The sequence below is a fragment of the Mauremys mutica genome, chromosome 23, assembly GCF_020497125.1.
Source record: "Mauremys mutica isolate MM-2020 ecotype Southern chromosome 23, ASM2049712v1, whole genome shotgun sequence".
Taxonomy (NCBI): domain Eukaryota; kingdom Metazoa; phylum Chordata; order Testudines; family Geoemydidae; genus Mauremys; species Mauremys mutica.
In genome coordinates, this window is record NC_059094.1 from 2,767,874 (window position 1) to 2,782,894 (window position 15,021).

The 15,021-nt window shown below is 42.0% G+C and overlaps 1 protein-coding gene across 1 annotated transcript in view; it reads right to left on the reverse strand.

The window, feature by feature from the left end:
- The window catches only part of KDM1A (lysine demethylase 1A), a 171,720-nt gene that overhangs the window by 126,841 nt on the left and 29,858 nt on the right, over positions 1–15,021 (reverse strand). The window contains exons 4-5 of the mRNA XM_044997670.1: positions 14,119–14,252; positions 2,044–2,122 (exon numbers count right to left, since the gene is read on the reverse strand). Of these exons, the coding sequence (XP_044853605.1) occupies positions 2,044–2,122; positions 14,119–14,252 (213 nt within the window). The remainder of the gene's footprint in view (positions 1–2,043; positions 2,123–14,118; positions 14,253–15,021) is intronic.

Sequence of the window (15,021 nt, forward strand, 5' to 3'; positions counted from 1 at the left end):
CTCACAACCCTGGGTTTAGCAGGCCAATGCTCAAACCACTGAGCTATCCCACCTCCATCAATGCTGTACAATAAATGCATTGAAAAACCAGGGACTACACCTGATGAGTCAGCAAGCCATGTAGGGGTATGCCTAAGGACAAAGAACTCTTAAGGCTTTTCCATGTGCTGTGAAGCTTGTGTTTGAGACACAGGAAGTCCAAGCCTCATGGCAAAAGAATATACAAGGCAATTACATCATCTCCATTTTGTCTTCAGTCCTGCTTCTTACCTCTGGAGTAACTTTTCTACAAACCAAGCTCTGAACAAAGGACTGAATGACCCATCCAAGCTGTAGATTGTTCCAGTGGGACTTTTAAACCAGCAAACTCACCAATACTGCTAAGAACGTGATGTATGGACTTTGATAGTCTCTATATGTATTTGATTGCTTTATCATTCAACAACACTCTTCTTGTTCTTTCTTTATAATAAACTTTTAGTTTTAGACACTAAAGGATTGGCTGGCAGCATGGTATTTTGGGTAAGATCCAACCTAATACTGACTGGCAATGTGGCTGGTCAGTATTGATTAGTGAGTAGAGTTTTAAAATAACTTCTCACTGTACTGGACCTAGGTGCTGATTGGGAGCCTGAGAACTGGAATGCAATACATGGCTGTGTGATTCCTTTATTCATAGAATCACAGAACTGGAAGGGACCACGAGAGGTCATTTAACCCAGTCCCCTGCACTCAAGGCAGGACTAAGTATTATCTAGACCACAAACTGGGGTGAAGGGGATGACCACTCATCAACCATGATATGATCGTCACTTTATCATCCTCTGTTCCTAGAAGTATAAAGACTCAATAAATTGTTCTGACTCCCAATTCTTTCAAGAGGCAATCACTGTTTGAATCCCATTGCTCTTCAACCTTGCTGAGTAAGTGTTCTGAGCAACCTGGGAATGTGCGTGTTTTGAGGTCACATGTTCTGAGGTAGCTGGTGCCACAAATGGAGATGGCAGGGGCTCAAAAATCTGGGTCAGTACATATCATACTGGGAGCTCCAAACAGGAGTAAGTTGATGCTATGATATATGTAGTTTCACATTAATGGTTGATAACAGACATTCAAGGTACAAAGGTGTGTGCTGCTCCTACTACCACTAGTGCAACCCTTGACATTTTCCACCTCAGCTGCAGTCAGATAAATGTCACTGTGGGATTTGTGTCTAAACTTAACTTTTCTGAAGTCCAGGCCTGCTCTCTCAGATCTGGAGCAGGAAAGTTCATAAGTAAATTCAAAACTACATTATGCAGCTTGTTGTGTTTACAGAGCGAAGAAACTGTCTTTAGACTACAGCAAACTACAGCTGCAGAAGTGAACTGTTCTAGTCAAAGGTGGATGAGGAGGCAGCAGTAAAAACAGTTGCTAGTAAAATGTCTTTAAGATTCAGAACTTCGGTCTTGGAACATTCTGGCCAAGCCCCAGAGGAGAAGTAGAAATCCAAGTGGGGGACTTCTTACACTTACTCTGAGAATTTTCCAGTGACCGCATATGTCCCAAAAACATCTTCCCACTATAGAGGAAGATTGCATTTCTTACTTTAGGAAACAAATTCATGCAGTGTGGATATATTCATGTTTAAGATTCACTTTGACACAACTGGCAAACCACTGAAAACAGCAAACTGTAAAACACGAGATTCTCTCTATAAATTAATTTTTGCTTCTCTTTCATAAGATTAATTTATCTCTAGACTGAAGTTATTCTATGAGGAACTGTAACTTGACAAAATTAACTTTTGCTTGGAAACATTCAGAAAGTAATTTTAGAAGTGCTCCCACATCTGATTTAAACAGCTGTCCAATAAATATCCTTCCCAATTTTATATTCAAATACCCAATGGACTCCACTTTCCTAGTCAAACATTATGGTTCTAAGAACTGAAGAAACTTGTTTGGGATTTGGTTGAGGGTCTTCTTGATCTGAAACAGCTTTTTCTCAGCACAGACTGACAAACAGCAGCAATGAGGTTTCACTGAAAAATTGTCAACTTACTGTTATAAGGTGCTTCTAGTTGTTGAAGAGTTGCCTCGAACGTCAGCTGAATCTTTGGGTTGTCCAACCAAAGTTGCAACTGTATTTAAACAAAAACAGTATGTATGTGTTATATATATATATATATATAGAGAGAGAGAGAGAGACACACACACACACACACACAAATCTTTAATGTTGTAATGAAGTTTCAACTCATAAGAATTCAAACGAAGAATTTAAGTTTTTGTACTGCTGTCATGCGTAAATAACAAGAAGTAAATAATGCAGATTTATCTTTCTATTATACCTTTCTGATATTCTTAAAGTATGATTGAATGTAGTGCTTTATATCCCCATACCATCTCAAATAAGACAAAGCACATATAATCATTGATCTCCCCAACCTATTTATAAGAAAGCCTACGAAAAACACACATTAAGGTGCAAAATGGAAGAGCCACAACACTTTCCATAATAAATGATTACATACACACAAGCAAGCCAAATTAAGGTTGCATAGGTATTTCCCAACTTTTGAGTTCTTGACTTTGCAACCCCAGCATCCTTCCAATGTAGTTTCTTTGTAACATTGTGTTTATATACACATCACATATGTTGTAGTGCTATCCACGCAATCAGCTGCAAGGTCATATGATAAACTGCATTTATCTCACACCTTTAGCCATCTCACCTATACTGAGAATACTAATCCATGTCCACTGAAATTAAAAACATTCTGGATTTGATTTAACATTACACACAATCTTTAAAAAAAATTACAATTGCAAGCCAAGCACTCAAAAGTACCAGAATTAAGCCTCCTTGTGCATATGCATTATGGTAATCGTTAGTTACATGATCCCATACGACTTTTACCACAAGACCAATCTCATTCAGTGCACAAAATGAACAGTACTTGCTTAATGAGCAGCTATTCAACATTGTTTTATCCTCACTGTTTAATGTATGACGTTAATCCTTATTTACTGCACACTAATCAAACCCTGCTGTGAACACAATTATTTTTCCTTGTGAGTTTTTTCTATGGCTTTCATAGAGCTGTGTAAGATTGAAAGCTTATCTCTCGCCAACAAAAGCTGGTCCAACAAAAGATCTCTCACTCATCTTGTCCCCAAGGGTTTCAAGTCAGACAGCCCAAAAATGAGGATTACACAACTAGTGACCACCTATGAAAAGTTTAGTTTCAGTGACTGCCTAGCATCCAGAGCAGCATTCCCATCCCTAGTCACCTCCATCCCCAAGCTCATGGTCTGATTCTCCTTGTCCAGGCAGTCTCAGTCTCACCTCCACCAGCTCCCAGTCTCCTTGCCATTCCAGTGCCTCAGCTTCCCCATTTTTACAAACAGGAATAATAAGACTAAGGTCCACTGTAAAGTGCTTTGAGCTCTAAAGATGAAAAGCACGGTCCTAATCTTTCCCTATCCTCCCAGTTTCTCCCCCTTTCCAGACCATCTAACCAGACTTATCTGTCTCAATCTACTTCCTGGTATGGCTTTCATTCCCTCTGCATTCAAGTCAGATGGCTTCCTCCTCATAGAATCATAGAATCTCAGGGTTGGAAGGGACCTCAGGAGGTATCTAGTCCAACCCCCTGCTCAAAGCAGGACCAAACCCAACTAAATCATCCTCCATGATGTCTGGGTGCAAGGGGGGGAGAGAAAAGGAGAGCACAGAGTACAGGAGAGATTGGCACCCTGCTTTCAGTTTCAGTGGCCGGCCCCACTCTGGAGCAGCTGGAAGCAGCCATTTCATGGAAAGTCTGGCTTTGCCCCTGTAGCCCTGGCCTCTGAGAATGGCACATGAACAGTCTGGTCACCACTAGGAGCTGTGAGAGGTTCAAGTATGCTCAGCAACGACATAATTGGAGATTTAACTGTTAAAATTAAAGAAATCTCTGATCATGCATCTTTCCCCAAGGTTTAATGAGATATGAAAGTGCAAGAGCACACACATTTGTGTAGGGGTATTTGTGATGGGTGGAGATATTGTGGAAATATGACCATATATTATTTACACATTCCAAATATTCTAGCAGTTCCTCTGTATAATTTGTGGCATTAAACAGAGTATGTGATGGCCATCTCAAACTCACATGAATAAAATCCTTAGGATATATTATGTATTCTCTATACACAGATATACACCCTTGTTTGTATACTATAATTTGTGTATCAGCAAAACCTAGAATTAGGAGGAGAGTGTTCATTACAAACCAAACCTTGCCAGGGAAGCATACAACAGCTTTCTGCTCTGAAATGCAGAAGGACAGAACCACATTCAGTGTCTCACTCAAGAATCTACCAAAGTTTGCGGACAACAAATTTCGCCAGGTCTCATCGATATGTCACCATTCATTGTTCTAACTGTAATGGAAAAAAAACACAGCAGACCCCGCTATATTTATACTAGAGAGGAGCTAAAAATTGCAAGAATCCCCATTTTAAATGCAGTTTTCTCTCACTCAACTTTTTGACAACTTCATAGAAGAATTATAGAAGATTAGAGTTGGAAGAGACCTCAGGAGATCATCTAGTTCAACCCCCTACTCAAAGCAGGACCAACACCAACTAAATCATCCCAGCCAGGGCTTTGTCAAGCTGGGCCTTAAAAACCTCTAAGGATGGAGATTCCAACGCCTCCCTAGGGAACCCATTCCAGTGATTCACCACCCTCCTAGTGACATTTTTTTTCCTAATATCCAACCTAGATCTCCCCCACTGCAACTTGAGACCACTGCTCCTTGTTCTGTCATCTGGTACCACTGAGAACAGCCTAGCTCCATCCTCTTTGGAACCCCCCTAACTTCATCATCTGAATGTTTCCATGCCCAGTGTCAGTACAAAGATGACAAGGAGTCTGGTGGCACCTTAAAGACTAACAGATTTATTTGGGCATAAGCTTTCTTGGGTAAAACACCACTGCTGCAGGTGCATCTGAAGAACAGGTGTTTTACCCACAAAAGCTTATGCCCGAATAAATCTATTAGTTTTTAAGGTGCCACCAGACTCGTTTTTGTGGATACAGACTAACATGGCTACCCCCTGTTACTTTAGTACAAAGATGATTGATTTATTTTTTTTACATAAAGGAGAAGGAAAGGAGATTTGAGAAAGTCCTTGGGAGACATTTTCAGAGTAACTCAGCAAGAGAAAATTCAGGACTCTTTTGCATCCTCATGACTCAAGCACTAGAGTCCTTAAAATATGTTTCCTGGCAAAACCCTCTAGACCAGTGCTTCTCAAAGTGGTGGTCCGTGGACCAGTGCCGGTCTGTGAGCCATCGGCTGCCGGTCCACGGCGAGTTTCCTCATAAGAGCGTCGAATAGGATAATAATATGGCACCGGTCCCTGGCACATTGGGGAAAAAAAAATTGCCGGTCCCCCACATCAGATAGCTTGAGAAGCACTGCTCTAGACCTCCCCTAGATGCTCCTCTAAACACTGACATTTTGTGCTAGTTTTCCTTATATTTGATTTCTGTCTCACAGTGAACAAAATCCTTCAAACATCCGAGTTTGAGAAGGTGGGCAAAACAGTGCTCCACTTAAAAAACCAACCAACCAACCAACAAACAAAAAACCACTGCAACTTTCTCTTTGTAGGATATTGCAAAAACAACTCAACATTAAAACGTGAAGTATGGAACATACATAGATCTCAGGTGTAGTGTGCTTTCCTACCTTTAAAAATAGTGTAATAACTGAGTTATGAATGGCACAGGGGCACAGGAGCTAGTGTGGTGACAGCATTGAGCCGGGGCTGAATGGGAGTGGGGATGAAGAGACACAGGGGATACAGGGGATGGAGGCAGATGTACCTGACTGAATGGGACAGATTAAGGGTCACGCAGTGTCGCATGGAGGAGGCTCACCATCTCCCTAACAATTCCTTTTCCCTCCTCCCCTCCAAAAAAAAAAAAAAAAATTCCACACTTCTCCCACTAACACCCAGGCACCCTTCAAGTTCACTCCCAGGCTCCTTCCTAGCAATTATTTTTCTCACTCAGCTCCTCCATTACCCCTGGCTCTCCCAATCCTATGCATGTATTCTGAGAGTTTAGGAAATATGTTTCTGTATTGTAGTTTAAATGAATTACTCAAAGTTCAGTATTAATATGCCTAGTAAGGAATCTATTTGTCAAAAAACATTTCTTGAATCCTTTTTGTTGTCTGCATTGTGACAGACATTCTTGCTGATCTATATTTTGAAATAAATTACCAAAATGATTTAAACTGGCATAATTGTACTGTGTTATTTTGACAAATAAAATATTCAGAATACTGCAGAATTTTAAAATATTGTGCAGCGAATTTTTAATTTTTTTAGCACAGAATTCCCCTACAAATAATTGAGTGTTACAAGCAGGTACAAGAGACCCGGAGACTAAAATTAATCCAAACAAAAAAAGCCATGTTAAAATAACTCAAGGACTATGTTGAAATCATACTTGGTAAAAGCAGAAGTTATGGAACTAGAAATTAATGAATGAAAGTTGGTGTGTAGGGTATTAGGCTTAATTAGTGGACAAAATAATGAGGGGATGGACTATTCCACTCATCACTCTCTTTGTGGGTCCTTAGAGAGACTTTGGGAGAAGAATATGGAAGAAAAGACTATGGCTACTGAAGCGAGCTTCATCAGCCTAGATGCCCCCCCCCCCCCCCGAGTCTATTGGGACACTGGATATTCATCCCAATCCTGAGGGATGTCCTAGCCAGACTGGGCCACAGAGAGGAATCTGGATGACATCAACACCCCTACTGACCTTCAGATGAAGCCCAAAACCCATGTGAGATAAAACAGGACCAAGCTAACAGCAGTACTAGCCTCATCTCATCTCAACTAACTCTGTTCAGTTAAAGGAAAGGGAACAAGAAATGTTAAAATGAAATCCTTACCTGATAATTTATGTTTTAAATGCTTTAACTAGCTTTCCTCAAGAACATAATGGCCATAATGGGTCACACCAATGGTCCATCTAGCCCAGTATACTGTCTCTTACCGTGGCCAGTGCCAGATCCTCAGAGAAAATGAACAGAACAGGCCAATAATCCAGTGATCCATCCTCTGTCGTCCAGTTGCAGCTTCTGGTAGTTGAGGTTTACGGACACTCAGAGCATGGGGTTGCATCCCTAATCATCTTGTTTAATAGTCATTGATGGACCTATCCTCCATGAACTTATTGAATTTTTTTTTAACCCAGTTACACTTTTGGCCTTCAGAGCATCCTCTGGCAACAAGTTGCACAGGTTGACACTGTTGTGAGAAGTTGATTTAGTTGGGGTTGGTTCTGCTTTGAGCAGGGGGTTGGACTAGATGACCTCCTGAGGTCTCTTTCAACCCTAATCTTCTATGATTCTAAGTACTTCCTTGTTTGTATCTTTTCTGATTCTTTACTAAAAGCTTAAATGGATTGTTCATGGTGTTTGTGCCATGGTACTAAGCAGACTGAGGTCACTGTATAACAAATCCCGAACCTTGTTTAACACTATTTATATTGGACAGTCAGTTATGTTAACACCTGCAGCCCACTTATTCCATCTAAATTAATATAACAGTAGTCAGCATTATGTGCAGGAGAGATCACACGATTTTTCAATGATATTTTATTGGTTATCTTTTTCTCTTCAGCTTTTGTTAAGTGGACTGCATTCAGTAGTCTCACAAAATGTATTTCCTAGCATTCAAGAACTCACTCTTGGAATCTGATAGTGTAGAACTATCATTTTCAATATTCTGAGTGGACTGAGCTATGGGTTCAAGCAATGAAATTGAGTTTTGCAGCCAAATGAGATCAAGAAGATCAGTGTAGATTACCTTGGGGCAACACACAGCTACCCTTCCTCAATGGAGGCTGGCTGGGGAACCTGCTTTTATATCTGAAGATCTGAGACGTTTAATAGGAGATGCCCACTGAATACAACAAGAGATCATTCACTGTGGATGAAACTGAGTGCTGTACTAAATGATGATGAAAATTATTATTTGGTTTTGAAAAACTAGACAATGCTTTTTACTTTTGACAAGTGATGAGAAAATTGCCAGATCTTCAACATCACCGATGAAGAGATGCATTGTATGGGCATCACATCCATAACACAGATGTTGTTTCCTACTTGGTACTTTGTAAATTGGATGCAACTTATAAAAAAAATTCTAGCATATAATGATTTTCAACCATATGAAATACCTCTAGCAAATAGATGGTCAATTTTTTTTCCTAGTCATGGGACAAGCTATTCAAAAACCTCTTAAAACTAATTTAATGATCACTGGAAGACTTTCAGGAGCAGGAGTTTTCAATGCTGAAGCAGATGAAGTAGCAACATTTTATTAGAAGATGAAGAAATTGAATTAACTTCACTTTCATAGTCACTCATATCACTCTTCATCAAAAAGACTCCATACTTCGTGATTATGCTGCAGAAGATGAATAAAAAGAAGAATGCACAGATGAAAAATGTTGATGCAGACCTCTTTTCCCTTTCTTGCTGTTTGACTGCAATAATATTTGACAATAGCTAGACACATATTTGAATTCTTGTGGTATATCTCCATTCTGTCTACACGTTTCACATACTTAGATGAGAACTTGCACTGAGCTTCAACAGTTTTTCCACGGTCATGTCACCTTTTGGGGTGCAATGCAGACCAGTGAGAGGTTGTGTTACTGCCAGCTCTGTAACCCTGGGTGCCTTAAAATGCTCTGCTACTGTAGCTCCCTTGTCAGGATGCTCGCAGCCACCACACAAGCAGGCACCGAGTGTCTGTATGATAAGCAGCCCTCATTCAGTAACACTGACTCCAGCACCCTGCTCGTTACACCACAGGCATGCTCTGGTCTCCACTAGCCTTGGTTACCACTAGCCAAGTGACCCGAACACACCCCAATCCCAAATTTCCCCAAAACGGTCTACTCTGAAGTGTCCAGCCCTCTCCTGGATCACTTGTTTTGTCCTTTAAACAGATAACACAACACTGGTTTGGTTTAGATAAAAAAAAAAAAAAAACGTTTATTAATCAAGATGTGACGCCAAGTTAAAAAAAAAACAAAAAAAAAGGTAGAGATGGTTACAGACAAATAAAAGTGAAAACATTATCTAAAAGTCTAAAGCTTAATCTAGCAAGGCACAGTCTTTGTTTAAGATGATTTAATTCATCCAAATGGCCGAAGGTCTCTGTCACGGAGTCCCCAGGCAATGCTCTGGAACTGCTCCCCACAAAGCCAGTCAGGACTTTGGGGGGCTTCCTCTCCCATGGAGCAGACTGTCTTCAGGGCAAGAAGCTCACACGGCTTCACCTCCTGGGTCTGACCTTGGACCATTCAGCATATGCCCCTCCGTGCGCTTCCCACAGCGAGTCCGCCCAGGCGGGGTCCTGGGGAAGCCAGAGGGTCCTGCACGCACCCCCAACTTCACAGTCATACGTGACTCTCAGCCAGCCAGTAAAACAGAGGTTTACTAGATGACAGGAACATGGTCTAAAACAGAGCTTGTAGGCACAGAGAACGGGATCCCTCAGCCGGGTCCATTCTGGAGCCCAGCGAGCCAGACAACCCCATCTGCCCTCACTTCCCGTCCCCAGCCAGTTCCAAACTGAAACCCCCTCCAGCCCCTCCTTCTCTACTGAGTTCCTTTCCCGGGCCAGGAGGTCACCTGACCTCTTTGTTCACCTTTAGCCATTCCCTTGCAGGGGGAAGGGCCCCAGCCATTTGTTACCAGGATACAGAGTGGTGGCCATTTATGCACACTGGAGACTTAAGAAATGCATAGGGGAAACTGAGGCACCCACACAGTATTCAGAGGAAACATTAAGAACAGTACCACTTCGTCACAGTCTCCCAGTCAGGCCCTTCCACAGAAGTATGAGCGCTGGTTTCCCTTGTCTTCTTAAGTGAAAGATAACAGGTTCACTGCTCACAACATAAGAAGGGCCGTACCGGGTCAGACCAAAGGTCCATCCAACCCAGTATCTGTCTACCGACAGTGGCCAATGCCAGGTGCCCCAGAGGGAGTAAACCTAACAGGCAATGATCAAGTGATCTCTCTCCTGCTATCCATCTCCATCCTCTGACAAACAGAGGCTAGGGACACCATTCCTTACCCATCCTGGCTAATAGCCATTTATGGACTTAACCACCATGAATTTATCCAGTTCTCTTTTTATGGTCCAGTAAAACTCCGACAGGCATTTCAGAGTTCATGGGCACTGCTTCAAGAAGCAGGAAGGCTTTCTGGGGGTAAAGTCTCCATCCAGCAGTGATAGTTGAGTAGTTTACTCCATCAAGCTAACAAGAGGAGGAGATTACACCTTTGATGTAAATGTACCTTCACTGTCTCTGCCTGATGACCAAACTGGTTAAAAAACTGGGTTTGCTTGTCTATGATCTAGACATGTCAAGTCCCCAACCACTTTGAGAGTTTTGATGGTTCTGTTTACTGCATAGGTAAACTGCAATTTCATTGTCACTGGTCACCCTGCTTCCTTTGTATTCAAGGCCTATGTAGACCGGTTTCTACCTTGTTCAAAGAGACTCAAACATATCAGAGGTCATCCATAACTCCACATGCAGCATTATCACACATATGCCACAAGGATATTGACCAGTGTGTTATTAGTTTTCAAATGATACTTCTCAAGGAATAGTTTGTACAACTCTCATTGCAGTAGTGTATAGGGTATGAATACAGGAGTGCTTAGAGTCACACATAAGGTAAAAAATTCCATACAAATTATTTTGCCTTTCCTAAACTCTGCATAAGTTATATCACTCATGTTAAATCTCATGATTTCAGAAATGCTCTCTAGATTATTAAGTATCACTTCCATTCAGGTCAATTTTTAACTCCTGCTATTTCAGAAGATTCCAGCCAACTAAGATGTTTTCAGGCATGATGCCCTCTCTCAGCACCATTACACTAAAAAGTTAGGTCAAAGTCGCCTTAAGTCAACCTGTTAATGTATGTGTCTACACTACCGGGTTCTTTACGCCAACCTGAATCACCTCTGTCGACTTCTATAATCCACCTCTGCAAGAGGCATAGCACTTAGTTTGATTTTTGTGGGTCGACTGCGAGGTAGTGCAGATGCAGTGTTGTATAATTTGACTTAATTGGTCTCCAGGTGGTGTCCCACAATGCTCATCTGTGACTGCTCTGGAGATCATTCTCAACTCTGCTGCACTGAAGCCAGATACACAGGAAACAGCCTCTCCCCTGCTAAAGCCCTGGGAACTTTTGATTTCTCATTTCCTGTTTGATTAGTATTGGGAGCATGCCAGCACAGCTGATCATTGAGACTACATGCCCCAAATGCGCTCCAGCCTGGTCTGCCCAGGAGGTGGTATATCTCATCGTTGTGTGGGGAGACGAGTCAGTGCAGGCAGAGCTCCGATCCAGCAGAAGAAATGCTGATATCTATGCAAAGATCACTCGTGGAATGGGGAGAGAAGGGCTACACGAGGGACACACAGCAGTGCCGTATAAAAATAAAAGTACTTTGCCAAATGTCCCAGAAGGCAAGGGAGGCGAACATTCATTCTAGTGCCGAACCCCACACATGCCGGTTCTACAACAAGATGCATGCAATTCTCGGGGGTGACCCTACCAATACCCCTGCAAGCAACGTGGACACCTCACAGGTGTGAGAGTCTAGAGACAACAGAGAGGACAATATGGTGGATGAGGAAGACAAGGAGGAAGAGAATGGGAGACACGCAATGGAAAATTGATCGATTCTCCCTGACAGCCAGAAATATTTTTAACTCTGGAGCCCTGTGAGCAGGACATCACGGTGGCCGACTGCGATGTTGGGGAAGGCACCTCCTCTGGTGAGTATACAGCAAGGTGCTGTGGTTCTCTCCTTATAAGAGGCCACTCCAGCTACACTGAGAGTGGCCCCGGAAAAGACTGTTTATGTGGACTGGGACAGCCCGGGTATCCTCCATGGAGATCTCTAGGAAACTTTCATGGAGGTACTCTGCAATCCTTTGCAGAAGGTTTCTGGGCAGGGCAGTCTTATTTCTTCCACCATGGTAGAACACTTTCCCATGCAACCCCTGAATTAATTCTGCTAGCATCATTGCAGTACACAGCATAGCAGCCCAAGGACCGCCTCTATATCCAGATGCTTGCAGCATCCTCTTCCTTTCCGCTTCTGTTACCCTCAGGAGACTGATATCACATAGGGTCGCCTAGGGGAAACGGGGGAAGTTCTCATTAAAAGCACTCTTACAAGGAAAAAAGAGGGCATGTAGACCCAACCCACTCCCCCATATTCCAGATCGCCAAATCATGCGGCCACTAATGTGCCTTTACTGTGCTCGGCATGGGTCGGCAAGTTTAAAGTGGCTGATAGGGGACTGGGGCCCCACATGAGAGATTTGGAAGTGAAAAGGTCATCCATCCCCCGTCCCGCCCCCCGTTCATAAACAACTTCCTGTGGTCCTATAGGGAAAGGCAATTGTTCGACTAGCTACCTCTGCTCCCGACATGAGCCTGCCATAAACTTCATTAAAAGGGCAGTCACCCTTGACCGGGGGGGGCGGGGGAGGAGGGAGGGAGGAAGAGAGCTACTCACCGTGGCTGGAACAGCAAAATGGCACAGTGAATGGTTACAGATTCTGATTACGTTATGGCTTATAGTAAGGGGTTTTTTTGTTTTGTTTTTTTTAAATGAAAATGGCCTTGCTATGGAAACATTTTATTCATGTACAGTGGCTCCTTTATTTTTTTCCCATGACTGACAGCTGAAAATGTGTGTGTCATCAACACCTGAAAGCAGACTTTCGGTGATTAGGAGGAGGAGAAAGAGAATGTGGGAGAACATGTTCAGCGAGATAACGAACACCTCCGGGACAGCTGACACAGAGCTGAGTTTGGTCTAGAAGATCTCAGCAAATCAAGATGCTCACCTTTCAGTTAAGTATCAGAGGGGTAGCCGTGTTAGTCTGGTTCTGTAAAAGCAGCAAAGAATCCTGTGGCACCTTATAGACTAACAGACGTCTGTTAGTCTATAAGGTGCCACAGGATTCTTTGCTACCTTTCAGTTAGTTCACCTTTTCCCCCACAACAGATGGCATTAGCATGTAGTAAGGTGAGCAATCACGAACTTTTAAGTAAGCTTGCTAACATATGGCATCATGATGCAATCTAAAAGGTAGACTACTGCCTACATCAGGGCATTCTTGCTGAAAAAATCTGAAAAGATTTAACCGTAGTCAAATAATAGGTGGCCAGCTGAGATTATTTGACTATTTGCAGTGTTGTTGTAGCTATGTTGGTACCAGGACATCAGAGACCGGAAGAAGAGGCATAGCTCAAAAGTTCATCTCTTTCACCAACAGAAGTTGGTCCAGATAAAGACACCACACTCACCTACCTTGTCTCTCTGTTATTTGACTGGTCAATTGACCAGGTTGCCAAGCCAACACCGAAGTGACTTGGTCACATTTGAAAACCCCACCCTCAGCACTTTCAGTTACATGAATGATGTTTTGAATTAAAACATAAATGCAACAGACACAGAATCAGTTTGATTCACTTAATGAAAGTTCTTTACTGAGGACAAGAGACATGCATAATTCAATGTTTCAATATTTAGGCATTTGAGTTCCACGCATAAGCAATTTTTTCTTAAATTTCCTTAAGTAAAAATGTTTTCAGACCTCTTATGCAACAAAATTAGCTAATTTTCTCAACAGGCTGAGACTAAACATAGAAGTTTCTGCCCAAAAGGAAACTAGTTGAAAAAGTTATGGACAATCGAAAAAGAGAATCTTATATGAGACTTCTATTTGTAACCTTAAGAATGTGCACGGTATTCAAGCAACAGGTCCAACACCAGTGCAGATTTGCCTATACTGTCCCTCAAAAGAATGCCTCAATCCAGAACTGGATAAGAACTACCTGTATTGATTTTGTGTGATAGGTTTCTGAAACAGAACAGCTTATCATAGAAACCATCAATCACCACAAGAAGCAATCGCCAGACAGAATCATCCAGATGTTCTTTGCAAATTATTAAAAAGATATGGAAATGTTCCCATCAACGTTCCTAATACATAAGAACTTACTGTGCGATTCCTGATGTACAGAAACACTTTCTGAGTCTGCTGCGGGCCACTAATGATGTCTGGAAAACAAGCAGCTTCTTGAGAGGTCATACGATCATGCGGAAGTCTACTCTGGAAAGCTGCACCCTCCACACCTACACAATAAATAAATAAATAAATAAAATGTAAAAAAGGTGTTTCTAACAAGTATTCCAAAAGCAATTGATATGTTAGTGTTTTTAATAAAAAGCTATCCCTTCCTGATCAAGACACCTTGAATATCCATATATAATTATGCGCCAACTGGTTTCGTCTTACACTTCCACCAGCTTCTTTTGTCTATTTCTGCAAGCCAAAAATATCTCAGCCAGTGCTTTGAGTTACAGATCAAAATTGGGCACCAGCACTAGCACTACTACAAAAGATCACAGAATTTAGAAAACAAGCAACAAGTAAAAGTGAGGAGATAAAAAGATATGAAAAGAAAACTAAACTGTTTATCAGTAAGGAATAACTGGTTTAGATCTCTCTCTCTCAAAGCTCCACAAACCTCCAGGAGACCCTTCCTAAGCCAAGAGGGCTGTAAACCACGAAGAGGACAATGTATAGGTTCCTCACATCTGCTCTCCAGCTTCCAAGGGTTTGTCTAGATTAACACTGACAAACACTGTCTTCTTTACCTAAATCTAGAGAAACCCACAGTCCAACCCTTTAGCCTAACCAGCATACCCATAATGTGTACAGCAATGGAGTACAGATCCATGCAAGAGACTGCTGTATTTTCCTGAGTGAAATAAAGGAAAGGAATTTTATCTTTTCCTAGATAATGCAATGCTTAAAGTCTACTGCTGGACACGAACTAGGAGTCGTGTCTCTATACACAATGATGGCGTCCAATTAAGGCACCTGAACATTTAATATTTT